This window comes from Perognathus longimembris, chromosome 7 (genome assembly GCF_023159225.1).
Source record: "Perognathus longimembris pacificus isolate PPM17 chromosome 7, ASM2315922v1, whole genome shotgun sequence".
Taxonomy (NCBI): Eukaryota; Metazoa; Chordata; class Mammalia; order Rodentia; family Heteromyidae; genus Perognathus; species Perognathus longimembris.
In genome coordinates, this window is record NC_063167.1 from 12,056,318 (window position 1) to 12,083,155 (window position 26,838).

The following is a 26,838-nucleotide window of genomic DNA, read 5'->3' on the forward strand; positions in this document are numbered from 1 at the left end:
GGAGGGGCCCACACTGAGCTGCCCTGACGGGGAGGTGTGTGCTCTCGTGCATCCGGGAGTGTTTGGCAAAGTGCGCGTCTGTGAGTAGCAGTGTTCAGTGTGTGGGGGTGTGGATGCTATGTGCTTACTACGTGGGGAGGGGCTCAGGAGCTCCCAGCATTAGAAGTGAGAACAGGAAACCACATGTTGCTTGCTTGCTCTCTCTCTCTCTCTCTCTCTCTCTCTCTCTCTCTCTCTCTCTCTCTCTCTCTCTCCCCTGCTTCCTTCTTCTCTGGGTAGCTCTGTTATCTGTGTGTGACTCCTCCTCTCCTCCCGTGACTCTGTCTCTCTCCTCTCTGTCTCTCCTCCCTCCTCCCCCTCCTTCCTTCCCCCTCTCCCCCTCCCATCCCTGCCACCTGTTTCTCCCACCATCTCCCAGTCCCCATCATCTCCGCACTGTCCTCTAGGGCCCCAGGGCGGCCAGGCTCCTTGCGGGCTGCTCACCCCCAGCTGCCAGGCTGGTGCACTGCCCTCCGGGTGCCTGGAGTGTGGCAGTCTTCAAAGCCACTGGCTGAGTACGCACTCTTCTCTGAGCCCCGAGTCCCTGTCCCTGGGCTCCTGTGAGGTAAGGGGGCTCTGCACTGAGAGGGCTCTGGGGGTGGGCTGGTGGGAGGAAGTCAATGGTGGGGGGAGTTGGCATGACACCCAGCGTGGGGTCCGGTAACACCGCACATTTGTCTACAAGTCCCAGCATAATGTCTCCTGCAGCAGGCAGCCCCAGGATTGTCCCAATGCAGCCGGGCTGCAGACCAAGTTGGGGGGGCCTGGGGAGGGAGCAGAACCACCTTGCCTCCCCTCCTCCCTACCAGAGAGCAATGGGCACTTTCCTCCCTGCCTCTCTCTCTCTCTCTCTCTCTCTCTCTCTCTCTCTCTCTCTCTCTCCCTCTCTCTCTCCCCCCCCTCCCCCTCATCCTGCTCCTCTCACCTTCTCTGCTGGGACACTAGTCTATTTCCTAGGACCACCTGTCTGAATTCACATCGGTTAGGAGAACTGCAGAGGACTTAAGGGGATGAGGCTCCTGTGGTTGGCTGAGCCCAAATATGTGTGCGTGTGTGTGTGCGTGCGTGTGTGTGTACGACATGTGTAGATGAGAGCCTGTGCAGTGTGAAAGGCACTTGTGTGGGTGGGGTTGTGGGGTACCTTTATGGAGTGAGCTACCTGTGCTAGCGAGGGGGCTGTGGGGTGTGGATATATAAGCACATTTGCATGTTGGGGGGACATGTATGGGATGCCCTATGCCTGCTGGTATACAGGGATTTAAGAATGTGTGTGCAAACATGCATGTATGTGTACATATGCAGAGGTCTCTGTGCATATGCAGGAGCCCCAAGGCCTGACACGTGACTCCAGTGCCCTTGTCACCCGGCCTCCACGAGCATCCCTCTCCGGGTGGTGCTTTGGCTATTTCTAATCCATCCCAGATAGCACCCCAGGACCTAAGGGAGTTGGGCACTGGGGCCTCGTGGGGGAGGAGGGGGCTACAGACCCTCTTGCTTCTCTGGTATGAGGTGGGCTAAGAGTCCTGTCCTGGGGGTGCCTGGGACTCTGAGCGCTCTCCCCAGCTCTAGCTTCAGGAGTTGGGAAAGGCAAGGCCTTTCAAATAGGAGGACAACTCGCTCCAGGTCTAGGCCAGGGGAAGCTCTCGAAAGGTCCTCCAGCCTTTGGCCACCAGGCTGTTAGTCAAGTCGTTGGTGCCAAAGGAAGGATAGTGGGAGACCATGGGTAGTACTAGGCAGATGGCACAGATACCCTGGTTGGAGAGGCTTAGATTCCATTTTGATTCCCTCGGCCTGCTCTTAACCAAGCTGGCCACCCCCTTGGCCCAGAAGGAGGAATCTCTGTCCCTTCTTGTCTCATGGCTGCTCTTCTTCTTATCCCCTTCACTCGCTAGCTGCCAAATGATGCCGACTGTGGCTCTGTGCCAGGCCAACTGCATTGGAAAAGGGAGCTCCTGGGGAGGGTCCCTGGTGGCCGTGGGCTCCCACCCAGGTTCAAGTCCAGATTGTTCTTTTTGTAGGCCACTTGGGCTTGTCTCAGCTCCTCCCTGCCAGTCACCTCTCACCACACAGACTCCAGTCACCAATGGCCAGGCTGATTTCACAGGCATCTCTGTTCCACCTCTACTGGGAAGGAGCCTTAGGCCAGGCCAAGCCCAGGGGCAACAGACCTTCCTGGTGAGATAAAGAGAATGGCCTGGTGGGGTGGGTAGACTAAGGATGGCTCCAGTTCACAGCAGCGCATGAACCTGTTCATCCTACCAGCTTCCTTGTGGAGACTCTTTGGAGAACATTTCCTGCCTTAGTTCTCCTGCGGTGCTTGCTTGCCCAGCAGTGTGACTGACAGAGGAAACTTCTGGGTTCCTTAGGAAGAGACGGTCAGGATCAGGGGTTCCCAGTGAAGATCAAAGAAGATGTCCTGAAAGAGGAGGTGTTAATGAGATGATGTGGCTGCAGAGATAGAACTAGGGAGCCCAGAAAGGGTATCGTGCGTGGCTGGGTGTGAGCATGGGGTATGAGCAAGAGGTCCCAGTCAACTCACGTTGAGTCAGTCAGTGGGAATAAACAGAAAGGCTACAGTGGAAAAGGGGAAGAGGATGGGCACCGTTTGATGCCAGGCTCTGAGCTAGGTGTTGGGTTAATGTCTTCCAGGGTCTGTGGTCTGGGGGGGCAAGGAAGAGGACAATAATCCATTTTCAAGACTTATGTCCCCTGTCCATGGGGAGTGTGCTTGGATTTGAGATTTGATTGTTTTTATGCCAGTACTGGAGCTTGAACTCAGAGCCTGGGCTTTATCTCAAGGCTGGTGCTGTATCATTTGAGCCACAGCACCACTTCTGGCTTTTTGGCAGTCCCTTAGAGATAAGAGTCTTGTAGACTTTCCTGTTCAGGCTGGCTTCGAACTTGGAACCTCAGATCTCAGCCTCCTGAACAGAAGTACAGCTACCCAGGCATCATGGCAGGGTAAGGGTAAGCCATGGTGGGAGGGAAAGAGGTGGCAAAGGAGAAAGGCTTGAAATGGAAACTTGAGGGGGTTTTGCCTCATTGTAGTCCTAGCCCTGAAGATGAGCTTGGAAAGGTTACAGAGAAGGGGCAGCTAGATAAGGGGCCAGAACCTGCCTGCCCCAGGCCCTTACCTGGTACCCTTACCCTGATGTCCAGTGTCATCCCAACTTTACAGATGATGGCAAGAGCCAGGCACCAGTCTTATGTCTATAATCCTGGCTACTCAGGGTGAGATCTGAGGATCACAGTTCAAAGCCATCCCAGGCAAGAAAGTCCCTAAAACTCATATTCCCAATTAACCACTCAAAAGCCATTTGTGGCTCAAGTGGTAAAGCACCGAGCTTGAGTGGAAAAACTAAGGCACATCTCCTAGGCCCTGCGTTTGAGCCCCAGTACTGGCACACACCACACACACACACACACACACACACACACACAGAATGAAAAGGAATCTTGGAGAACAAGATGCAAATGGAGGAGTCATTTCACCAGCAAGGAAGCTAGAGGTGATTGGGACAATTTGTCCCTGTGCTTTCTGAGCAAAGAGAGATGTAGAACCAAGAAGAGCCTTTGTACCACATATAGAGGAGATATTAGGGCCTGCCCTAGATGCTGAGAGAGCTCAGAGGAAGATGCCGACCAGCTTCATGGAGGAGGTAGGTCTTGAAAGAACTTGGCAGGATAGGTAGGTTTAGGAACACAGGGCTGGGTGACAGTGCTCTGGGTGGTAGTTTGCATGGGGTAAACCTCAGCAAAAATGGTAAAAATAAGAGGGTAAGATGTGGTTAGACACAGAAGATGGATGGGGTGACCACCAGGGAGCTGAGTCTGTTAGAAAGACACAGCCAGTCCTGAAGAGGGAAGTGATCCGGCCATCCAGAAGCCTGAGAAGTTGAATCTTCACTTCCTGAATCCTTACTGTGGGATCTGAAGAGATCCCCATCCTGCTCAATCTCAGTGCCCTTCCCTCAATGATGGGCGATGACGGCTCCTGAGGGTTCCAGGGGGTTTCACTATAAAGACTGTCCTTCCTTCCTGTCACCACACTGGGTTCAGCCTGTCAGGCTGAGACCTGTCTTCCATGGGAAGGAGACAGTGGCACAGGAACACAGGGGAACAGCAGCATAGCCTAGGACGGGGCTACAGGTAATGGCAGCTGCAGGGCAGAGGTGAGTTTACTTCGTTTGCCATTGTCTTGTCCATCCCTTGTTCAGACCCGGTGCAGGAGACTGCACAGATGCGACGTTGTGGGTCCTGGTTTGCCTGTTTGTTTTTAAGTTATCATAATAGAATACTATGAATGAATTGCTCGCTTTGTGAAGTGGTTCCTGGGGCTTGACAGTGGTGTTCTGTGCCTGGAATCCTAGCTACTTAGGAGGCAGAGGTAGGAAAAATCGTGATCAGAGATTTGTATGAGCAAAAGCACGAGATCCTCCCTGGCAAACAATCTGAAGCAAAAAGAGCTGGGAGTGTGGCTCGAGGGGTAGAATGTTTGCCTAGCAAGTGCAAGGGACTAAGTTCAATCCTCAATATTGCGGGGCGGGGGCAGGGGAGTGGTTTCTGGATAACATCTCTCCTTGTTCACAGCCTGCCAATCCCTGCCCCCCAGTCAACATTCACGTCTACTGATTGCTCTGTGGTTGCTGTGGAGAGTGAGCAGCTAGCCATACGGAGCCAAGAAATTGCTGAAACCTTGCAAAAGTTCTGGAATTTAATGAGGCCAATAGAGAGGGAAGTCACAGAGCTCTTCTCGTCCCATGGTCATAGGCAAATGAGAACCTGGGAGTTAGGCCAATGAATGGTGGAAGAAGAGGAAACGGATGACTGTGAATTTGTGATAGGAAATCATGCTATGGCAATGAAATATGAAATAAAAACTCATAGCATGCCACCATATAATTCTGTTCAGAAAACGTATGCTCTACCCACCCAATCTTTTGTTCTTTGTGCATTGCAACTTTTAACATGTAGTTGTGATTATTATCTTATCCTGGTCCAACACAAGATATATATTATATTATATATATGTATATGTATATATATATATAATAGTTTCATTCTTCAAAACAAAAAGCCCAATTGAAAACCCTTTTGGCACCATTTCATATGAAAACTTGGTCCTTATTTGAAGTGGATTTGCTCTAATCAGTGTTTAACATTTGTAAGTTATGAATGAATAAGTCAGTGGCTCTCAGACTCTTCCAGAATCATTCCTTCAGTCCTTTAGGTCTCTTGTTCCTGTATTGCCTGCATCTCATTCGTTCATTTATTCAACATTTAATGAGCACCCGTTTATGGACAAACACTCTCCTGAGTACTGCGGATGCAATTGCTAAGATCCACAAAAATCTCAGCTTTCATGAAAGCCGTATTCTAGAAGATCCACCAGCCAGTCTTCTCTTCCTACAGCCTCTCCCTCCCTTCCCAGAATTGTGGTTTCTGTTCCTAGGGCTATCATCTTTGATCAGAGCCCAAACATTTATAGCATCTCTATCAAAGTTTGCTTATGCTGCAGGAACAAGAAGCAACATTTTAATATCCTGCTCCTGTTGCAGGTCCAAAGCAAGTGGTGCCTGTCATCACTAAATGCCATCACTCCTAGATTCAGATTAGCAGAGGCTCCTCATGGGTAAGTGCCCCCCATGATCACGCTGGCAGGAAACAGAACATGGCCAATCACACACTGGCTTTTAAGGCTTCCAGCGGGAAGTGACACATTTCACTCCCACACATTTCATTGGCTGAAGCACAATGCCCATCAGGCCTTCAGGGAGGGCAAGAGTACACAGAGCAAGTATAGAGTTTGGAAGATCTGTCCAACAGCATGGAGACCACAGTCAGGTTTCTTCGAGTGTTAAGGGGCCTCAACACTTCTGTTAGAACACGAGCAGGAAGTAGGGCAGAAAGTCATCCTGGACAGAAACTCTTCAAGGGTCTTAATGCCTAAACCAAGCCTCTAGCACTCAGCTCTGATCAGCAGCTCAGACTCTCCTGTGCCCAACAGAATCAGCCTCTGCCTCTCTCAAGCCCAGCTTAGCTTTAAGGAACAAAGCTCTGCTCTTGCCTTGCTCCCCCTGAGCCTCAGTGGGGATGCAAGTCTTTATTTTGTTCCTTCTCTTAGAGCTCAAATTTATTCATGGATGTCAAAGCATTTGATAATAAATTGCTTTGTAAGCTGTGCACCAGTGGCTCATGCCTGTCATCCTAGCTACTTAGGAGGCTGAGAGCTGAGAATAGCACTTTGAAGCCAGCCTGGGTAGGTCAGTCTGTGAGACTCTTCAGTCTGTGAGACTCTTATCTTCAGTTCACCAGCAAAAAGCTAAAGGTGAAGATGTGACTCAAGTGGTAGAGAGAAAAAAAAAATCTAAGGGACAGTCCAGGTCCTAAATTCAAGCTCAGTACCAGCACACACACACACACACACACACACACACACACACACACACACACACTTTGCATAGTCCATGGATTCTTGTTTAGGATTAGTTGATCACTCCCAGTGAATCTGACAGTACTCTCTGGTCAGGGGCTGCGTCGAAGACCCCTCACAACTTTTAATTCTCTTGTGTTCTATCTTTCCAGCCATGGACAACTTTTCTAAGATAGCCCATTTCTAAGATTTCTCACAAGCTTTGGGGAATCAGGACTTGACCAGCTCTGCCCCTTCAGCTCACCTCTCCCTTTCCAGGACAAAGCCTCTTGCCAGACAGATGCTGTATATGGCATTTCCCTCGTGTAACTACATTTCAACCTAAGGGTTCTAGGTGGCAGGTGGGCATTTCTCGTGGATCAGACTGGGCCAGGTGAAGCAGGTACCTGTGGCCCACATGGAGCCTGAATATCGGCCAGCTAATCCCTGCCCTTCTCTGTTGCTCCTGTAAGAGATAAGAGCTACAGTTGCTCTGGGTTGTTGCTGAGGCATGTGATAAACGCACAGGCACCAGAACGATGTTGCCTGAGTTCAATTCCCAGACCATCCTTTACTAGCTTTCTGACCTTGGGTAGGTTTCCTAGCCACTCAATTATTCACTTAGATTGCCTGTAAAATGAAAGGAAACAACAAAAGTTTCACAAGCCGGGCATGACAGCACATGTCTGTCATCCTAGCTATTTGGGAGGAAAGGCAGGAGGAGCACCCATTTGAGAAAGTGAGACCTTACGTCAAAAATAAAATAAGAAAAGACATGTGTTTGTGGCCCAGGTGGTAGGGCACTTGCCTAGTATGCTTGGGGTCCTGGGTTCAATGCCCAGTCCCACTAAAAGGCTAAGTAAATTATAGATAACCTTACCCTGATAGGGTCCTGAAAACTGAAGTGTTATAATCCCCATAAATTACTTAGCACAGTGCCTGATTCAAAGACAGAATCTATGCTTTGGGGCAGGGAACTCAGCATCCTAAAGGCAGTTTCTCTAGTCAGCTCTCACTTGTCATGAATCTTCAGTCACCCCAGTGCAAGAGGGTAGTTGTAGAGAAAGTTCCAGAACAGCCATCCTTCTGCATCATCCCATGAGCTCCTAGGAAGCCAGATAGGGATGACCCTCCCCCACCCAGGGGGATCCATTTTAGTGCCTTTCAGTGGTGGTGCTGACAGCTCATCAAGTTCTCCTTCAAAGTTGCCGCTGGAAAGGTGGTGTAAACTGAGTTTGTGCAAATGCAATCCAATCTTCCTAGCACCATGGGCTCATTTCTGAAGGACCTCCACAGGCAGGGACTCCAGTATCTATCCACCATTTCTGTATAAGAGCACCCAGATCTTTACAAACAAGAATCAAGGCCAAAAAGGCCCCCAGTGGTCTGAGGAAGGGTCTCTCTCTCTCCCTCTTTGGCAACTCAGATGCAGCCTCTTAGCTGGAAACTGCAGCGACGGTGAACTTCCGCCTCCTGGGGCCGAATGTTGTAGATTCCGGCGCTGGCTGGACTCCAGGCTCTCAGGCAATGTGGGGACAGGAGGCCCTGAGAAGCCTGAGCACTTTCTGTCCTGATTCTTCTCCCATCACACCACCCAAGGAGCCCATGGCTGCCTCTGGGATGGACTCGATGGGCTTTGAACCACAAGAGAGGGATGTCCCCAGTATGAGATTCATTCAATGGACCCATAGCCAAGGCTTCGTTCAACACAAAGAGCACAAGAACATCCATTCATCATTTTTGTTTGCTTGTGTGTTTTTGAGACAGGGTCTCCTTCTCTAGTCTCACAGCCTCCCTGGTTCAGAGATTTCAGACATGACCCAACATACCTGGCTCATTCATTGTTCGTTGGTGGTTGTTATTTTTCAGATGGACTCTCTTGCTTTTTTCCCCCCTGGCTGGCCTAAAACTCAGATCCTACCTCTGCCTCCCACATAGCCAGTATTCCAGGTGTGAACCACCAACGCTCAGCTTGTTCTTTGAGATGGCAATTTCACTATCTTTTTGCTCAAGCTGGCTTCAAACCATGATCCTCCTATCTCTACCTCCTGAGTAGCTGGGATGACAGTAGGGGTGAGTCACCATTCCTGGCTCTTTCTTGTGTCTCTTTGCTTTGTTGTTGTTGTATTAGAAGCCAAGGTCTCCCACGTTCTAGGCATACACTCACTATTGAGCATCAACTATGAGCCTGACATTGCAGAATCAGGCAGAGTTCTTGCCTTGAGTTTTGGGTGCTAAGAGCACTTGGTTGGGCAGGTGGGGTCTAGGCTACAAGACCTGAGAGCAGCAACTCTGTCCCTATTGTCTTCCACTGCTGCTTGGGTCTAGCATAGCACCTGGCACATAGTAGGTACTCCATACACATCCTGTGGCCGCACACAAAGCACATGGGTAATGGCAGATGGAATGAGGGGCTCCAGCTCTGACAGCGGGGGAGGGGTCAGCCTTCTGCAGTACAGAACCTTGAGAAGGCTTCATGGGAAGGTGGGGAGGGGGGCAGGCTTTGAGCTGGGCCTTGGGGGATGTGAAGAGGCCCTGGGAGTTGTGGGGCAGCACTCTGAGTCAGGCCAGGTGCAGCAGAAGAGAGAATATGGAGAAACAGCAGGAGGTCCTGACCAGTGGGAGAGTACGATAGACATGATGGGGTGTTGGGGGGACAAAGAGTGGATTTGTCACCTATACTGGCTGGATGTGGGCCTGGTCAGGAGGTATAGGGGAACGACACTAGAATGTAAGAGCCCCAGAATTCTAGAAGCTTAGAACAATCAGACCACCTGAGCCAGGGAGTGTTGAAACCGCTCCGTGAGCAGGGCTTGGACTCCGGGGGCCATGAAAGGGTGGACTCTTAGAGGGATCCGAGATGGTGAGAAGGACCAGGAGCCCCAGCATGAGGTGAGCGGGCAGATGAGCCCAAACTTACCCGCAGTGGGCACAGACTATGTCTAGCCCAGGCTTGGCTGAGCCCAATCAAGTCAAGTGAACCCCAGTTCTTTGGAAGCATGATCTGACTGCCTCTGGCCATAAGATGGGAGAGAAACTTCCAGAGCAGCTCTCTGTCAGGGAGCCGTCTATGCTGTGTCTGGGCTACCCGTGAATTGGGTTTTGAGCAGAGGGGTAGATTTCAGCCTTAAGATTCGAGCCCTGTTAGAGCAGTCACTGGGATTAGATCTTGGGTCAAGGTCCAGGCACTGTACTGGAGAAGCTAAGGCCTAGGAGTCTAAGGGTTCAGGGCTACCCAGCAGAGAAGCTAAGGCCTAGGAGTCTAAGGGCTCAGGGCTACCCAGCAGAGAAGTAACACAGCCCCACACCACAAGTAGGCCAATTACTCTGGAAGTGGCTATTGGGGACTCTAATGCCAGGCAAGGCTCCAGAGACTGGGACCCATCTTCTTTCCAATCTCCTTCTGAAAAAAAGAATTCCTTCAGCAAGGGGGCTTCAGGCCCCTCTCTCCAGGCCCAGGAGCCCTGACACAGGAGTTGCCATCTGGCCACACAAGGCTGGAGACCACAGGCCTGTCCAAATATGGGGGGGGTGGGGTTGGTTCTCCTCCAGCTTGGCCACTGGCTAACTATGAAACACTGGGCCTGGCATTGCTCTAAACCTGCAAAGTAGGGTTAGATGTGAACACCAGCAATGACAACAAAACACGAGGACCTGGCAGGAGCCTCTCCTTGAGTTCCTCCTTTGTTCTGGAAGCTGGGGAACAGATAGAGTCCCACATGGTGTTCTTATAGAACTCACAGCCCCGCCGGGAGACATTTCAGGTGGGTGATCATGGCACCCCAGGATGCAGGTGTGATAGACAAGGGCCCTCAGGCTATGGGAGCCCGGAAGAGGCTGCATCCAGAGGAGGATGGGAGTGGGGGGAAGGCTTCCCCGGGGGCTCGGAGCAGCAGAACTGGGCCTTCCATGATAGATCGAGGATGTCGAGGATGTAGAAAGGCAGGGGAGAAGGCCACATCGTTCAGAAAAGGCTTCACTGTGGGAAAGAATCTGGCCTGTGTGGAGCATGACGAGATGGGAGCATTCGGAGGAAAGTGAGCATGCAGGATGTGCAGGTGACAATGGACAGAGATGGGGACCCCATGGGGGAGCCTTGAATGCAGTGCAAGGAGTCTGACTGGCCTTGTTAGACATAATCAAGGAAGCTGGCTCAGGTGAAATGCATGCACAAGCACGAGGGCATGAGTGTGCACGTGTGTGTATGTGTGTGTGTGTGTGTGTGTGTGTGTGTGTGTGTGTGGTGACAGGACCAAAAGGAAAACAGCTAGGAGATGGCAGAGACAGTCCAGGAGAGAATGAAGAAGCAAAGCAGGGGGTAGAGAAGGGAGGATTTCATGAGAACCACCAAGGCTTGGAGGAAAGCCTGCTATAGAAGGCAGTGCAGCCTGTGGTTACACACATGGGTGCCGTCGTCCTGCTGTCTAGGAGTTCAAGTCCCAGCCTCATTATTTACTGGCTGCGTGGTCCTGGAAAAGTTCCCTCACCCCTCTGAGCCTTGGTGTTTTGTCTGTGGGAGTGCCTGTCTCTGAGACAGGTTATAAAATTGTGTGTACAAAGTATATGGAATGGGGTTTTGGCCATTCAGCAAATAGTTCTTGAGGATCTACTGTGTGCCTGGCTGGGAGTGGCCAGCATGGTGGTGGACAAACACAAAAAAATCTCTGTTGTTGCCGAATTATACTCTTGAGGAATGGGGGAAAGCACCCAACCATATATAAGAATGTATACTAGGGCAGGGCGCCGGTGTCGATGCTAAAGAAAAATGCAGAGAAGGCCAGGGAGTGGTGAGAGGTTGGGCTTTCGGAGCAAGTGAGTGGCTTTGAGGAAGAGCTGCCATGGTTGGGGTGCGAAGTTGAAGGCATGGGAGAGGAAAGGAGGGAGCAGCTGGGATGAAGAAATGGTTACTGACCAGCAGGCCCCAGCCCTCTCCGGTCCCAGGCATATGAACAGCACCAGGATGCTGGCAGGACTTGGGAACTGGGGGACTTGAGACCCAGGAGCCAATTCTCCACTAAAAGGAAGGTGCGCAATCAGAACCTTGGAGATGCCAATCAATACAGAGGAGGGTGGAAAGGCCCTGGGGACTCAGGGCCCATGTGAGCCACAGGAAGCAAGGAGGCCATCCACCCCCGCTAGATGCTAGCAGCAACAAGGACTCAGCAGCCCTGCTGGAGAGGGGGCTGGGAGCAGACACCAGGCCAGGAGGCAGAGACTCAAAGGAGCCTCACAGAAGCAGGAAAGCCCATGGAATATGGATGGAGTTAGGGCTGCAGGGCGCACACAAGAGAACCAGCAACACAGACCATGGCCAGGGCCGGAACAACAGAGCACCCCTGTGGGTTGGTGTCTGCTACAAGGAGGGTGCAGACCTGTGTGCAGGTGGGGAAGGGAGACCTGACAGGTAAACACTGGAATGGCAAATCCAGTGACCTTAGCATCCATAGTCTCTCTAAGACGTTCCCAGGGCCTGGGGTCCCGATGATGATGTCTCTCCCTCAGCTGCACCAATGGGGAAAAGCAGGAACAGTTTGGCACTGAAAACAGCAATGGATTCATTCATACAACAAAAAAAACTGTCTCCACCCCTGCCCCCAAACCGTCAGTACAAGCAGGTTCAAGATGTTTGAGATTCATCAGTGAGAAATTGAGGCCCCATCCCTGCCCGTAGACAAGAGGCCGATGACAAGGGACAAGCGCCATAAATATTTATCTGTAATGATAGTGACACGGGTTGTGGAAGAAAACGCAAGTGGAGCAGGATAAGGGGAACGATGTAGGGGGAGGGTTGTGAGAAGACAAGTTATTGAAGGCAGGCTCTGTAATTTGATAAGTGAGGGAGCCGTGTGGAGATCCAGGAGCGGGCATTACCAGTGCAAAGGCTACAGTAAATACATCAAGAGGAAGGTCAGAAGGGAGAAGCCTTGGTGTCACGTGACCAGATCTTCAAAGGCCAGCTCTGGCTGCTCCACTGGGATCAGACTGTAGAGGAACAATGGAGCCGCTGCTGTAGAGGAGACCAGAAGGGGGTCTATCTATCACTTCCTCTTGTTTCTATGCTCACACCTGCCTTGCTTTGCCCAGTAGCCCCGAGTGAATGACATCTACTCATTCGTCCACAGATTCACTCACTCATTTCACTTTACAAATATTCGTTGAGCCAGGTATACATAGAAATAATGTTCCAGACAGATAGACAGCAGTCACTTGTGAATCATAGCTTCTAGGCCACCAAGACACAGTCTTGGTATTTAGTAGTCAAGCCAGGAAGCCATGCAGAATTCATGTCCCCATTCAACCCAACATGACACCTAAGAGATATACTCCATTGCCCTCAAATCATCCCCATCTTTCTGTGTGCCTCTCAGAGAATATGAAATGGGACCCAACTGATAATCAGGATACCTCCTTCTTAAAAATCATCCTCCTGCCTTCCCCAGTTCCTCCCTGGGGCTAAGACAGATGACTCTTTCGTTAAAAAATTGCCAGTCCTGGGGCTTGAACTCAGGGCTTAGGTGCTGTCCTTGTTTTTTGCTCAAGGCTAGTGCACTACCACTTTGAGCTGCAGCTCCACTTCCCATTTTCTAGTGGCTAAATTGCAGATAAGAGTCTAACAGACTTTCCTGCCCAGTCTGGCCTCAAACCTTAATCCTCATATCTCAGCCTCCTGAGCAGCTAGGATTACAGGCGTGAGCCACCAGCTCAGCTGGCACTTTAAGGCCCTCTCCTCTTCTTCTCCTAGCCCCAGCCCTAGTCCTGTTCAATTCCTTCTCCTCTCACCTCTCTAGCCAACATCCAGACTCAGAATAGTAAGAGACAAGGAACCTGCCCAGATTGTGTAGCATGTCTGGGAAGGAGGTAGGGAAGGAGGTAGAGAAGGATAGCCAAGCCATGGTCTCTCACATTGACCTTGGGATGTGTTGGTGGCTTTGCCTCTGTCCCTGAGGCCAGACGAGGAAGGAAATACAGCTCTCCCAGGAGCGAGTCCCACACAAGTACCTCCCGTGCCCATCTGTGCTACAACACCCCTAACTCGTGTTCAGAACCAACACATCTCTCTTAAGGCCTTCATGTCCTTGCTTGCCCGAAAATAACACCTTATAAGGTTCTGAAAGGATTAAATGTGCCTGGCACATTTCCCTTGCTTGATAAATTCTGTCACTGTAGCTTCTCTCACTTTTAAATTTCCTCTGCTACTAGATTATAAACTCCTGGAGGACAGATCTGTGCCTTATCTTCATATCCTCAGTGGCTAAATCAGGGCTGGGCATACAGTTGGTGCTCATTGGTATTGGATTCATTGAGGAAAAATAGACATGAAGGCATTTGAAGTTTACCCTTCCTAAGAGGTTCTGCTATTCTCGATCAGTAGAGAGTGGGTCACCTAACAGCGAGTCCAGCCTCTATTTCCAGACATCCTCACCCAAGTGTCATTCCTTGGCAAGGGCATGGTGGGAAGAGTGGGTGGGGCAAGAGACCTTGGAAAGACTCTACCTCCAATGTACTGCAGCTTAAATCCAAGTGTACTGCACATCTGCGTGTTGGCTCCCCTGGAGTTCTATTCTCCCAATCAGCATTCCAGACTGGAGTGGAGACAGGGAGAGGAAGAGGCAGGTGTGGCTAATAGAAGGGGCTCAGTCAGGAAATAGGCTCCGCCATCTTGTTCTGTCCCTGGAAGGAACCAAGCTCCATTCAGACCACCAAGACAGAAAACGCCCCATAGAAGACTGTGGATCCAGCAGCCCCATCCCAATGCTCTATCTGCCTCCAGTTATCAGTCAGCCTATCAGGAGATAAGGCAGCCAGAGAGCTGTCTGAGGCTGAGCCACAAAGGGAAAACGTAATTACAAAAGACTCTGCTGGCCTGAAAGCGGGGAGGAGGAGCACCTGAGGATGTGAAGAGGACCTAGAGGAGGACAGCATCTTTCCGGGAGAAAGGACAGAAGAATGAATATTCACTGAGCAGTCTTATACGTAGATGGCAACGGGCCACCAACCTAGGGAAGCTTTGCCTGGTTCAAACACAGGAAATCCCAGACTGACATGACCTTGAACTTCGCTCCCACTCACGTACCCCCCTCAGACACGGGGAACATGACACACTGTTCTGAAACCAAAGGTATTCGTGTTGGAAGGATGAAAAGCTAGTTATCCTTTCATTCACTCAGTGGACTCCGAGGGGTCCATGAACAGCATTAACCCATGGGAACCATAAGCACACGTGAGGAGCATGTGTGGTAAAGATGGTAACAGATGAGGGCAAGACAACCTGACAGAACAAAGTACAGAACAACCATCTGATAGCAATACACCGTGGAAGAGAAAATGGACTCTTAGGGAGAAGGAGGCCCCTAAGCTGCTGGGCGAGGGCAGCCTGTCCTCCTGCGGAGAGCGTACTCCCTGATCCTGAAAGAGAAAGAGGGGGTGGCTGGATGGACACAAGATGGGCGTGGGGCTAGTCTTCCAGCTAGAGGAGTGATGGAGTGTCAGCCTTGAGCAAAAATGCCAAGTGAAAGTGCAGGGCCTTGAGTTCAAGCCCCAGTACCAGCACCGCCCCCCCCCAAAAAAAGAGTTGAGGTCCAGAAAAAGAAGGAATTCAAGGATGCAAGGACAAGCGATCACCCTTGGGATAAACTGAGCAAAGTAAAGGAGACAGGTGGCAAGAAAGGGGCAATAGCAATGACTTCCTGGCTTTTGGCCTGCACCCCTGAAGAGGTGGTAGCTGCCCTTCTTGTTGGTGTCTTCTGGGTGCTTCTTGTGTCCCCTCATAACCCAACTGCAGTGGAGATACCCACACAGAGAGGGAAATTGGCAAAACCTCGAAAACAAAGGCAATCACCTCTAGTTGTCTAGAGAGCCAGAAACAGGAAAAGTAACTAGAGATGTGGGTGGGGGGCTCTCCCCATTTTCTGCCTGCCCTGTGTCCTGCAGGCCCCGCGTTGAATAGCTGGTGGGATGCCTGGCCTGCTGAACCGTATCACGGGGGCAGCCCTGCCCCTCACCGCGTCTGATGTCACCTCCTTCGTCAGTGGTTACGCCCTGGGCCTGACTGCCTCCCTCACCTATGGCAATCTGGAGGCTCAGCCCTTCCAGGGTAAGAACGGGGGTCGGGGGGCGGTTCCTAGGGCTCCTCCTCCATCTTGAGGCCCCACCCTGTCCTGATGCTTATTGAGAGGTTGACATTGGAAAAGTCAGGTGACCACTGATCTTTGTTTCCACATATGTGTGTATTGTATTTAATATTATATATAAATATATTCATAATATAATATCTATTTCATAGATATTATATATCATATTATATATATAGTTATATCCACCTGGTTGGCCCTGCAGGCCTCAAGGCAAATAGCAGAGGGTCAGATCTAAGCCAAGGTTTAGGCTCAGCCCAGGCTCCTCTGCCCCAGCTGACTGTCTCAAACCACCTACAGAGTATCTACAAGGTCCACTCTGCCTGTTGAATCTCAGTCCTGCAAGCCGGGTGCTGTGGCTCACGCCTGTAATCCTAGCTACTCAGGAGGCTGAGATCCGAGGATCACAGTTCAAAGCCAGCCCAGGCAAGAAAGTCCATGAGACTTTTATCTCCAATTAACCACCAGAAAACCAGAAGTGGCGTTGTGGCTCAAGTGGTAGAGCACTAGCCTTGAGCTAAAGAGCTCAGGGATAGCACCCAGGCCCAGAGTTCAAGCCCTATGACCACCCCCCCGCCAAAAAAAGGTAGATGATAGATAGATAGATGATAGATAGATAGATGATAGATAGATAGATAGATAGATAGATAGATAGATAGATAGATCAGTCTTACACTTGCTCCAAAGAGTCACCCAGCCAAGGAGAAGTCAGGAGCCCCCACCCCCACCCACACAATGGCTCTGGCTCCCAACGATATTGGGGAAGCCATGCTCTCCCTCAAGGTCAGGGTGCCCCTCTGGCTGTCCACACATCTGAGACTGCAGAGCCGCCAATGAGCTAATGCCAGAGGAAGGACAGCAAGGCTGGAAAACAGCCCGTGAAAGTGACTCATCAGGGGGGCCAGTCAGAGTGAGGCCAGGTGCTGGCCTCCAGCGTCCTTGGTAAATCACACACTGCTCACTGGGGCCAACGCTCCTTTCCCATTGGCAATGGTGGAGCCTCCTAACCACTAAACCAGCGCCCAGTCTCCACCTCCCTCCAACACCACTGTGCTGTCCTAGAAGCCAACACTGCCCAAACAATCCTGCAGGGAATGTTCCTCCCCCTAGAGATGTGCACGGAGCAAATAGTTCTGCCCTTTTGTCAGGGAGAATCTATAGAAAGAGACTGAAACTGGAACTCCGCTGGGGCTCAGGAGGCTGGAGGAGTTTGAGATGGCCCTCCGGTGGACTCAGAGCAAGAGGAACATGTGCTCCCATTTTACAGATGAGAAAAATGAGGCTCTGGGGGACAGGAAGTCAGGGTTTGTGGAAGGCTCACTGTGCTAGACAGGGGACTAAATGAGCTCTTCATACACTATGCTTAGCACCTCTTGAAGGCCATTTGGTACTGCAGCCTGGGTCTAAACAAAACAAAACAAAAAAACAAAAACCACTGTAGTAATACACTCTCTCTCTCTCTCTCTCTCTCTCTCTCTCGGTTCAAGCCTAAGCCTTTGCTTAAATCTGACCCTCAGCTATTTGCCTTGTGGCCTGCAGATCTTTTTTTTTTTTTTTTTAATGTGTGGTATACATCATGGAACATGAAGCTCAATGAACAGTGGCTAGTTACGCTTCTCACAATGGCGCTGTGGGTTTGCCTAGGTGGCTAGTGAAGGTCACCTGGCTTAGAAGACAGAGCAGGTCCTGGATTGAGCCCTGGTCCAGCTCTTCCCTGGCTCTCACCCTCAGCGGGCTGGTGGCAAGGCCAGTGGCTACAGAGCAGACCCACGTCTCCCATGTGCTCTGTTTGGCCTGTGCACCAGACCTCAGGACAATCCAGGTTTCCACTCTGTGTTTGAAAGCCAAAAGTTCTGGCTTTGCTGAGGAAGAGCTGGCAGGAGCCAGGCCCAGCTGCCATGTCTAGTACTGGCCCCAGCTCCTGGCTGTCTTCGGGATCCTCTTAGCAGTAGCAAGGTCTACCCATCTTAGGTTCCTTTCTGGGAGTGGGCTGTGCAAGGTGGGGACGGAGCACCCTACAATGCTGGACCCCCTTCCACCAGGCCTCTTCGTGTATCCCCTGGATGAGCAGACCACAGTGATCGGCTTTGAGGCAGTCATCGCTGACCGCATAGTGACTGTGCAGATCAAGGACAAATCCAAGCTGGAGACCAGCCGCTTGGAAGTCTCTCGTGTCCGACCTCCATCTATCTCAAGTAAGGAGACCAGGAAGGGCCCAGGCCTGGCTGGAAGGTGCCTGGGCACTAGAGCCTTACAGGCTTACTAAATCAGGGTGGAGAAAGCGAGGAAGGAGAGCCAGGAATCCTGGAATGGAATCCTTGACCTGGAGCCAATCACTACCATCTCTGAGCCTGAACTTCCTGGTCTGAAAACAGCTCTTTGTTCCTGATGTCACTGCCAACGCATGGTAGAATCAGAGGACTCTGGGGAGCAAAGGGGGTTGGAAGACATCTATGGAGAAGAACAAAGCAAATCGCCCAGCTCTAGGCTATGGGATAAGTCATACCAGGATCTCCATTCCCTAGCCTGCTGCTCCCAAACAGTGTGAGCTTAGAGATCCACCTCTGGTGGGGAGTGTAATAGGTAATTATAGCCCCTCCCCCTTGGGAACGTACATGCCCAGTGCTTCTACCTCCAGAAATACTCAAAGTATGGCTGCTGGTTTCTGCTACCAAGGAATCTGAGAATCAGAGCGAGGTAGATTGGCTCAAGGTCTAAGAAAGATGTGCTAAGAAAGGTCTCCATGAGGTGTAGGTGGCTCACACCCATAATCCTAGCTACTCAGGAAACTGAGATCTGAAGATCGTGGTTCAAAGCCAGCCCCGGCACGAAAGTCCGTGAGACTCTTATAGCCAATGAACCAGCAAAGATCACACAGCAAACATGGGGGGTGGGGGTATCAGAGACAATAAAGGCACCGCCCTTGATACCAGCTTGGCCTTTAGGAAACACACTGCAAGAAGGAGTCTCTATCGCCTCTCATCCCTGCACCCCCGGAAAGGTGGCCTTGGATGAGGATTTAGAGCGGATTCTGTTCGTGGTCAACCTGGGGACCATCGCCCCCCTGGAGAATGTCACCATTTTCATCAGCACCTCCTCAGAGCTCCCCACACTGCCCAGTGGCGCTGTGAGGGTTCTTCTGCCAGCTGTCTGCGCCCCCACCGTGCCCCAGTTCTGTACCCAGAGTTCCAGCCCACCCCACCACCAGGCCCAGAGGTAAGGAGTTCCTGTTCACACAGCCCAGCAGAAGAGGCAGGGCCTCACTGGGACATGAAGACCTCAGCGAATCAGGGAACCAGAGGTTTGAGGGCTTTGGCGCCCCTGAGTGGGCCCCATGTGTTTATTTCCATCAGGTCAGCAGGAAAACACAGGTCAACTTCTTCTCATGGGCCTCCAAGTTGCTCTGATGGAAGACATAGGTAAAGAACCAGCAAGCCTTAGGCTGCCGAGTGTCAGGAAGGCTGTGGGTTCCACAGCCCTGTTCCACTGGGACCCCCAGCCTGAAAGCAGCCTGGCAATTCTCTGCATTGTGCCCTTGACAAGGGCAAAGGTGAAACCCAGATTTCTCCTTGTGGTGTGATTTGTGAATGCCAGGAAGTGGGGGGCAAGGTAATGGGATGGCCCAAGTGGCATCAATTGAGCAACCAGCGCTAGCTTAGAAGCATGAACATTTCAGCAGGTGACAGATGCTTTGCTAACCGAGTGGTCACTGGCAGAATCTTCCAGATAAATGTAAAGTTTCATCCCCAGCGAAGGATAGGAAAACACACCATTAGAGGAGAGATGCTGGGTCTAAGGCTCTTAGCCCGCAGAGAAGACTCAAGAAGTGCTGTGTCTTGGTACAAAGCATTTCACTATGGAGCCAGGCAGAGGGAGACCATGGCCCCAGCCCTCCCACATCACCCTAGGAAAAGGGCTTTCCAGGAGGCTGGGGCTACGGTGACCCTGTTGGAAGCTGAGCCTGTGTCTGGAGCGTGATGCTTTGCAGCCTCCTCAAGTGACTCTGGCTCCTCGCTGCATCTGCCCCCAACGCCAAGGCCAGGCTGGGGGAGAACAATGGTCCCTGGGTGGGAGGGAGCCCAGGTTCCTCTGGACAGGGCTCCTTGTGTTCTCATGCCTGCCTGCATCTTCCTGGATTGCCCACTCCTCTCCCCGCTCTGTGCCTTCCCAGCAAAGACCGACACTGCTTTGGCGGCCGGGCTGTCGACTCTTGGAACAGGCTGTGCTTGGCGACTCTCCTGGACACAGAGGTGTCCAACCCTATGGAGTATGACTTCAACTTCCAACTGGAGATCCGCGGGCCCTGTCTTCTTGCAGGTGAGAGAGGAGGGAGAGACAGACAGACAGACAGAGGGGCCCAGATGGAGGGCGTAGGCAAAGATAACTTAGTATGGAAAGGGCATCCCCCACCCAGGAAAGAGGGAATGGGTGGACAGGGGACGAGCTGAGACATGGAGCCGTATGGACTCCCCTATATCACTGCCCCAATAAACAGCCCCAAAATGAGCCCCTCCCGGATCAGCTCTCAATACTACCCACCTCCACCCCTATGGCTTCCTCTAGAAATGGCCACTAGGGAACTGTGTGGTTCTGGATCAGCTCTTGAAGGCCACAGTCATAAAGATGGCTCTCGCCTGGGGGAACTTGCAGACCTAGCAAAGCCTAGCCACCACCCAAAAACGTGTGGGGTATTAGGTATGGAGCATGTACAAGGCGATTCTAACCATGTTTTTGGTGGTCTCCTCCCACCGCCCCAGGGGGTGAGCTTTAGAGAACCCTAAGCTGAGATCTGGTGTCTTACCTGCCAGAGTTCATCCCAGTGCAAGACACGTATCTAGAGCACTGACCAAAACAGCAGCCACCTTGAAATATCAAGTGTTTCCTGTCTGTTCTGAACCATGCAGGGTGGTGTGTGTGCCCCCAGCAGGAAGCAGCTCCCCCCATCTCCCTGCTGGACCCTACAGCCAGGGCAAGAAGAGCCATGGGCCTATCTAAGCCCCTGTTGCAAGGTCCAGGGCCCTCATGAGACTGGCAAGTCTGTCATCTTTGGACCAGGTCCTCATGTTCCTCACTGAGGTCCTTTCTGTCTGTGGCCACTGAGTCTTTTCCTCCCTGTCCTTGCCTGTCTGTGATGCTCAGGGGTAGAGAGTCCCACGCATGAGATCCGCGCCGACGCAGCCCCATCTGCTCGCTCCGCCAAAAGTATCATCATCACCTTGGCCAACAAGCACACCTTTGACCGGCCGGTGGAGATCCTCGTCCACCCCAGCGGTACGTGGCCCCGTGGGGACCCCCTGCTGCCTGTGCGGTGGGGGGTGGGGAGAGAACAGCCATTTCCTTCTGGGAACTTGGCTCTGGCTGGCAGAGTTACATGGCTCCTGCACACCTGCCAGCTCCAGAGGCCTGGGAAAATCTGCCCGTGAGGTGGTTGGTCCCCAAAGCAGCTTAGTAGGAGCTCTAGGATATCCTAAGCTTGCTGGGGCCTTGGTGGCTCTGCACCCTCACTCACAAACTCCCAGAGTGTCTAGGCCTGAAAAGATTCCCAAGTCATTGGCCCAGTCCCAGTCCTCTGTTACAGATGGGTAAACCGAGGCTTAGAGAGGGGCATGAGTATGCATGGCCACTAGGCTCTCATGCCTTCCAGTGTAGGAGCCTTCCCCCAGTCCCACACTGCTTCCTGTTCCCCTTTCTGATGAGGAGCCTGCCCTACAGCAAGGCCCCTGGCACCTCCCTTGCACCTTGAGCACATGCCGAGGGTTTCTGTCACCTCTGCAGAGCCCCACATGCCACACGTCCTGATGGAGAAGGGGGACATGACCCTGGGAGAATTCGACCAGCATTTGAAGGGAAGAATGGATTTCATTAGAGGAATGCGGAAGGACTGCAGTGCGGAGCGGAAGGTGAGCTGGCGGGGGCGGGGTGGGGGACCGGGAGGGAACACCTGGATGGCACGAGGAACTTGATCTCCCCCAAGCCTGTAAGAATCCTGAGATAGAGAGGCGGCCCTCCCCCACGTCATGAGGTCATGTGGACAGTTGATGACCAAGCCTGGGAAAGAAAGCTTCGTTTCTCAGGGCTAGGACACTGCAGGGCAGGCAGGCTTGCAATGGGTACAGTCACGCTGGGCTGTCCTCCCAGGTCACCTCCTCCGAGGACCACCGAGGTGGCTAAGCCAGGAAAAACTCACAGCTAGTGGCAGGAACAGCTTTGACCTGCTCCCACCCTAGTCCATCCCTCAGGCTGGGAGCCCTCAAAACTCTCTCTCCACCTACTGGGCCTCCCTTTTCCTTTGTGTGGAATGGGCAGACCCCTCGCCCTCCTTCCCTCTGGGATCCTTGCTCACATCTAAAGATAGGATAAAGACAGAGTGAAGAAAGCCTAAGAAAGATCCTTTCCCTCTTCCTTCCCCCACATGAAGCTGGAGAATCAGAGGCCATGGTAGGGAGATGGGGAAGAGAATGGTTGAGGCTGAGCTGCCAGCCACAAGTCACACCCATCCATCCCTCTTCCACACATGGAGTGGCATCCGGAATGCCACATGTAGGAATCATGCTGACTTTCTTTCTGTTGTCTCCCTCTGTGGAGGAGAAGACTGAGGTCTTTGACCCAAAGAGAGTGGGAAAATGGACAGATCATTGTTTCAGAAGTTTGAATCGGTGACGGTGAGGCTAAGGAGTTAGAGGTATGGGGACCATTTTGCTGGACCTTAACAGCCTCTCCTACTCCTGGTTGGCACAGCTGACACCAGGGCCCAAGGAGGGAAGTGGACAGGAGAGGGAGGATGGCTTACTGCTCGCTTCCATCCCTTGCGTTAGAGACCCCACCGGAAGTACCCGCTGGGTGCAGGCCACCCAGTGCCCATCATCTCCTGTTTTCAGAGACACACACCCCCTTGCAAACACCTGCCCTCTTGCATGAATCCGCTGAGAGAAGAAGCTGAGCCAGACTCTCAGAGTGGAGGGTGGCAATGCCAAGGGTACCGCTGAGTCCTGAGGAATGCAGCCTGTGGGTGGGGGAGGAGGACTAGAGGGCACAGGCTCTCCGAGACCCAGGGCTGGCTGTCCTGCCTGCCCTACCTGAACTCCATTAGCTCTGGGACTGCTGCAGCAAATGAGAATGAGTTTGCCACCTTGGGTTGGCTTATGCAAATACATCCTATTCTCATGAGCTCCAGGGATGACAGCGATCAATGGGCAGCTGCTAAGAAGTGATGAGTTTATTGTAATTGGATAATGGCAGCTTGAGGGGACATTAGCAGAGTCCTGAGCCAGGGCACCTGCTCGTCCCTCTGAAAGGCAGAAAGCAGGCGTCCTCAAGCTGGCAGATGTGGCTCTTGCTGCCTTGGGCTGTGTTAGCAAAAAGCCAGGCTAGGAAGTGGCCTGTGGCACAGGGGCTCCATGGGGGAGGGCAAGCGAGGTCCTTAAGCAGGAAGCAAGTCAGGTAGGGGATGTCGAGAGGACAAATATCACTCAGGAAGTGTGGGTGGAGTAAGCTATCAGAGAGAGGGCACACAACACAGAAGGAGACAGAGACCAAAGACGAAAAACAGAAAGATGCCAACGGCAGTCGGCGGCCGACAAAGAGATGGTGCACTCAGATCCAATCTCTGTTATTCAATCAACAAACACAAAGGGTCGATGGGGTGTCAGCTCTGTGGTTAGGCACTGGTGAGAGAACACTTAAAGAATGCATTCCTTGTCCTCAAGGAGCTGTGAGTTTAGCACAAGTGAGCAAGACTCATTTGGAGAAGGACAGGATGGGATGATAATGAGTGATAGCGCTGGGCTCATGAGTCAGATGTTTAGTAAATAAATATCTGTGTGCAGCTGAGGCCTGGTGGATGGCAAAGCATCTCCTGGGAGAGGGGGAGACAGAGAATGCACACCACACGCAAAGAAGAGCCAGCAGCATCGCGGCAGGTAGTCCATGAGACTCTTATCTCCAATGAACTACTCAGAAAAAGCCGGAAGTGGCCTTGCAACTCAAGTGGTAGAGGGCTAGCCTTGAGCCAAAGAAGCTCAGAGACAGCACCCAGGCTCTGAGTTCAAACCCCAAGACACACACACACACACACACACACACACACACACACACGCACACACACACACACACACGTGCTGCCAAGGATGAGGGCTAGCTGTTGCTTCAGGGAGAGAATGGCTGCTATGTGTTGAACGGGCTGCAGGGAGGTCAATGTAGGAGAAAGAAGCCAGGAATACGAGACAGTTGTGGAGGTCCTGCAAGAAATGAACCCATCAGTGAGTTAAAGTCAAGTTCAAGATGTCTCCTAGCTACAAGACCAGGGTCTTGTAGCTTTCTGAAGGCTAGGAGATGTGGGTGGGGACGAGAGTCACCAAGGAAAACGGTAGGTCTCTGGTTTGAGCAACCCAGTGGGTGACAATGTCATCTGTTGAGACAAGGAAAGGGTCCAGATCAACAGAAACTGAGATGCAGACGGGGAGACACACGTGCACACAGAGACCATCAGAGAGAGAGAGGAGTCAGGATGGAGAACATGATGCTTGGTGTGGAATGGGATGAGTAGAGAAGCAGGAAAAAGAATGTGAAGCAGCTGGTGGCCTCGGGGTCAACTTTGAAGCCACATGAGGTAAAGGTGGAAGTGCCAGGCATGATGGCTTAGTCCTGTGACCCTTAGCTGCTTGGGAGGTGAAGACTGGGAGGCTCGCAGTTGGAAGCCAGCCCAGGCAAAAAGCTTGCAAGGCTCCACCTCAATAGAAAAGGCTCAACATGGTAGTGTGGGCCTGCCATCCAGCTACAAGGAGAAATGTAAATAGGAGGTTTGCAGTCCAGGCCAGTTTCAGAAAAAGGCAAGACCCTATCTTTAAAAAAAAAAAAAACCAACCCAGAACAAAAAGTGGGGAGGCATGGCTCAAGTAGCAGAGCACCTTCCTGGCAAGCGCAGGCTACGGTCAAACCCCAGTATCACAGAAAAGAAAAGAAGAGAGGTCCTATCCTTCAATATTTACTGAGTAAGATGCAAATGGTACCAACATTGTGTACCATCCCGTAGCATAGAAGTGAGAGGAGAGGCAGAGATAGGAGTCCAGACTGCACCCGATATAAGATAAGCTAAGACTCCGGGGACCTTCAATGACCTGGTGGGCAGTGACTCCTGCCAGGCAAACGCCCCACAAATGTGGCACTTAATCTATGTAACAACTCAGTGCAGTGGGCATTCTTGTCCTCATTTCATGACTGAGGAAACTGGGCAGCTAAGTCGCCCTGGAAGGGGGTGGGGGGCAGGCATTCCCCAGGTGGGAAGGCCTTCACCTTGTTTCCCCAAGGCCCAACAGGTGGAATCTGAGGGATGAAGTGGAGTTGATCAGCCAGAGAGGCTCTGTAAAGCAGGGAAACCAGGTTGGTGGCCAAGGTGAGCCAGAGAGTCACTTACACACCATAAAAGTAGAAGAGACTCTTACTCACTGGGGGCCCAGGGAGCCCCACTTCTATGCTAATGGAGTCCATCCTGACATCCACCTTGGGAGCCCGGCCCTGCCGAAGATCACACAGTCAGATGGTGACAGAGCCAGGATTCCAATGCCAATGTTGCTGCCTGCAACTCCATGCAATCTGGGAGCATACAGCAAACACATCAAGGACAGGCCTGTGGAAGTCTCTGGTGCAGAGTATAAGCAGGATCTAGGTCATGCTTGGTGAGTGTGTGGGGCGCCCGCATGAGTCCCCAAGGGCATCTCAAGACCCTTCCATTTCCTTCCTCCTCCAGTCAGAAATTATCCGGAAACGCCTCCATAAGGACATCCCTCACCATTCAGTCATCATGCTCAACTTCTGTCCCGATCTCCAGTCTGTGCAGCCCAACCTGAGAAAGACTCACGGCGAGTTCATCTTCCTCGTTGACAGAAGCGGCAGCATGAGTGGGACCAATATCCACCGAGTCAAGGTACTCACCCCATGGCCCCCTGCCCCCCCCCCCCGCATCAGGGCTCAAGGGTAAAGCTGTTAAAGAAATGTGTGTGTGTGTGTGTGTGTGTGTGTGTGTGTGTGTGTCCGTCCGACATGGGACTTGAACCTAGGGCCTGAGTGCTTGGGTGCTGTCCCTGAGCTTTTTTTGCTTGAGGCTAGTGCTCTACCACTTTGACCCACAGATCCACTTCTAGTCTTCTGGTAGTTAATTGGAGATAAGAGTCTCATGGACTTCCTGCCGGGATGGCTTTGACCTGCAATCCTCAGATCTCAACCTCCTGAGTGGCTAGGGTTACATGCATGGGCCACAAGTGCCTAGCAAAACAACACTTTTTTTAAAAAAATTGTTTCTATTTTTTTCATCAGTTTAGGCAGAAACAACCCAACTCAATTGGCTCCCAAAATAAAATCATGGGATGATGAGAGCAGAGGCAGAACTAGTCCATTTGCAAGAAATGAGTTCCTCAAGAGCTGAGCTTGTCCATTTGCAAGAGATGAGTTCATCAAGAGCTGAACTTGGTCTGGTATAAACTTGTTTGCATGCCTGTCCTGGTTAAAGCACCTCAGTAAGTCCTAAAGGAGATGAGTCAAGGAGAAAAGAGGGGAGAAACTAACCTGTGTGGAGGCCCTGGAATATGCCAAATTCTGTGTGAACCATACAACATACTGTTTGGTGTTTAATCCAGACAAGTATCCTGGAGCTTCACTCCTATTTTCACCATTTTCCATAGTTGGAAGAATGGTCCTTTGAGTTGCAGTGATTTACCCAAGGTCACATGGCTATTCTGGTCTACAACTGGGCCAGTGTGTACCTCATGCCTACTGGCCTCTCACCTCATCCTGCTCTCTGAGTATTTCAGCTGCATAAGCAATTTGATGGCATGGCCCCCACTATCAACTAGACATAATTAGATCCTTCCTTTTTTTCAAATGCTTAACATGTGCAAAGTCCTACATGTGGCCATTTGAACAAAGAGCAGAAGGCACACACAGTGGCTGTCCTCAAAGAGCCCATAGTCAAGAGTGGGACACATGTCTACTGAAAAAGGACTAAGTGCTGGAAGCATGACTCACATGGTAGAGCTTTTACCTAGCAAGCATAAGGCATTGAGTTCAAACCTCAGTGTTATAGCTGGGTGCCATTGACTTGTGCCTAAAATCCTAGCTATTCACAAGACTGATAACTGGAGGGTTGAAATGTGAAGTCAACACAGACAGGAAAATCCTCAAGAATTAATTTCCAGCAAAAAGCTGGACTGGAGGCATGGGTCAAGTTGGTAAAGCACCAGCCAATCAAGCCAAACAAGTGTG

General features: G+C 51.7%; 1 protein-coding gene across 1 annotated transcript in view; it reads left to right on the forward strand.

Annotated features, from left to right (window-relative positions):
• The first annotated feature begins 443 nt into the window (after positions 1–443).
• Vwa5b1 (von Willebrand factor A domain containing 5B1) overlaps positions 444–26,838 on the forward strand; it is a 52,606-nt gene continuing 26,211 nt past the window's right edge. Inside the window, exons 1-8 of the mRNA XM_048350385.1 lie at positions 444–604; positions 15,383–15,545; positions 17,625–17,777; positions 18,528–18,798; positions 19,754–19,899; positions 20,722–20,853; positions 21,358–21,482; positions 25,328–25,504. Coding sequence (XP_048206342.1) covers positions 15,407–15,545; positions 17,625–17,777; positions 18,528–18,798; positions 19,754–19,899; positions 20,722–20,853; positions 21,358–21,482; positions 25,328–25,504 — 1,143 coding nt within the window. The 5' untranslated portion in view covers positions 444–604; positions 15,383–15,406. The remainder of the gene's footprint in view (positions 605–15,382; positions 15,546–17,624; positions 17,778–18,527; positions 18,799–19,753; positions 19,900–20,721; positions 20,854–21,357; positions 21,483–25,327; positions 25,505–26,838) is intronic.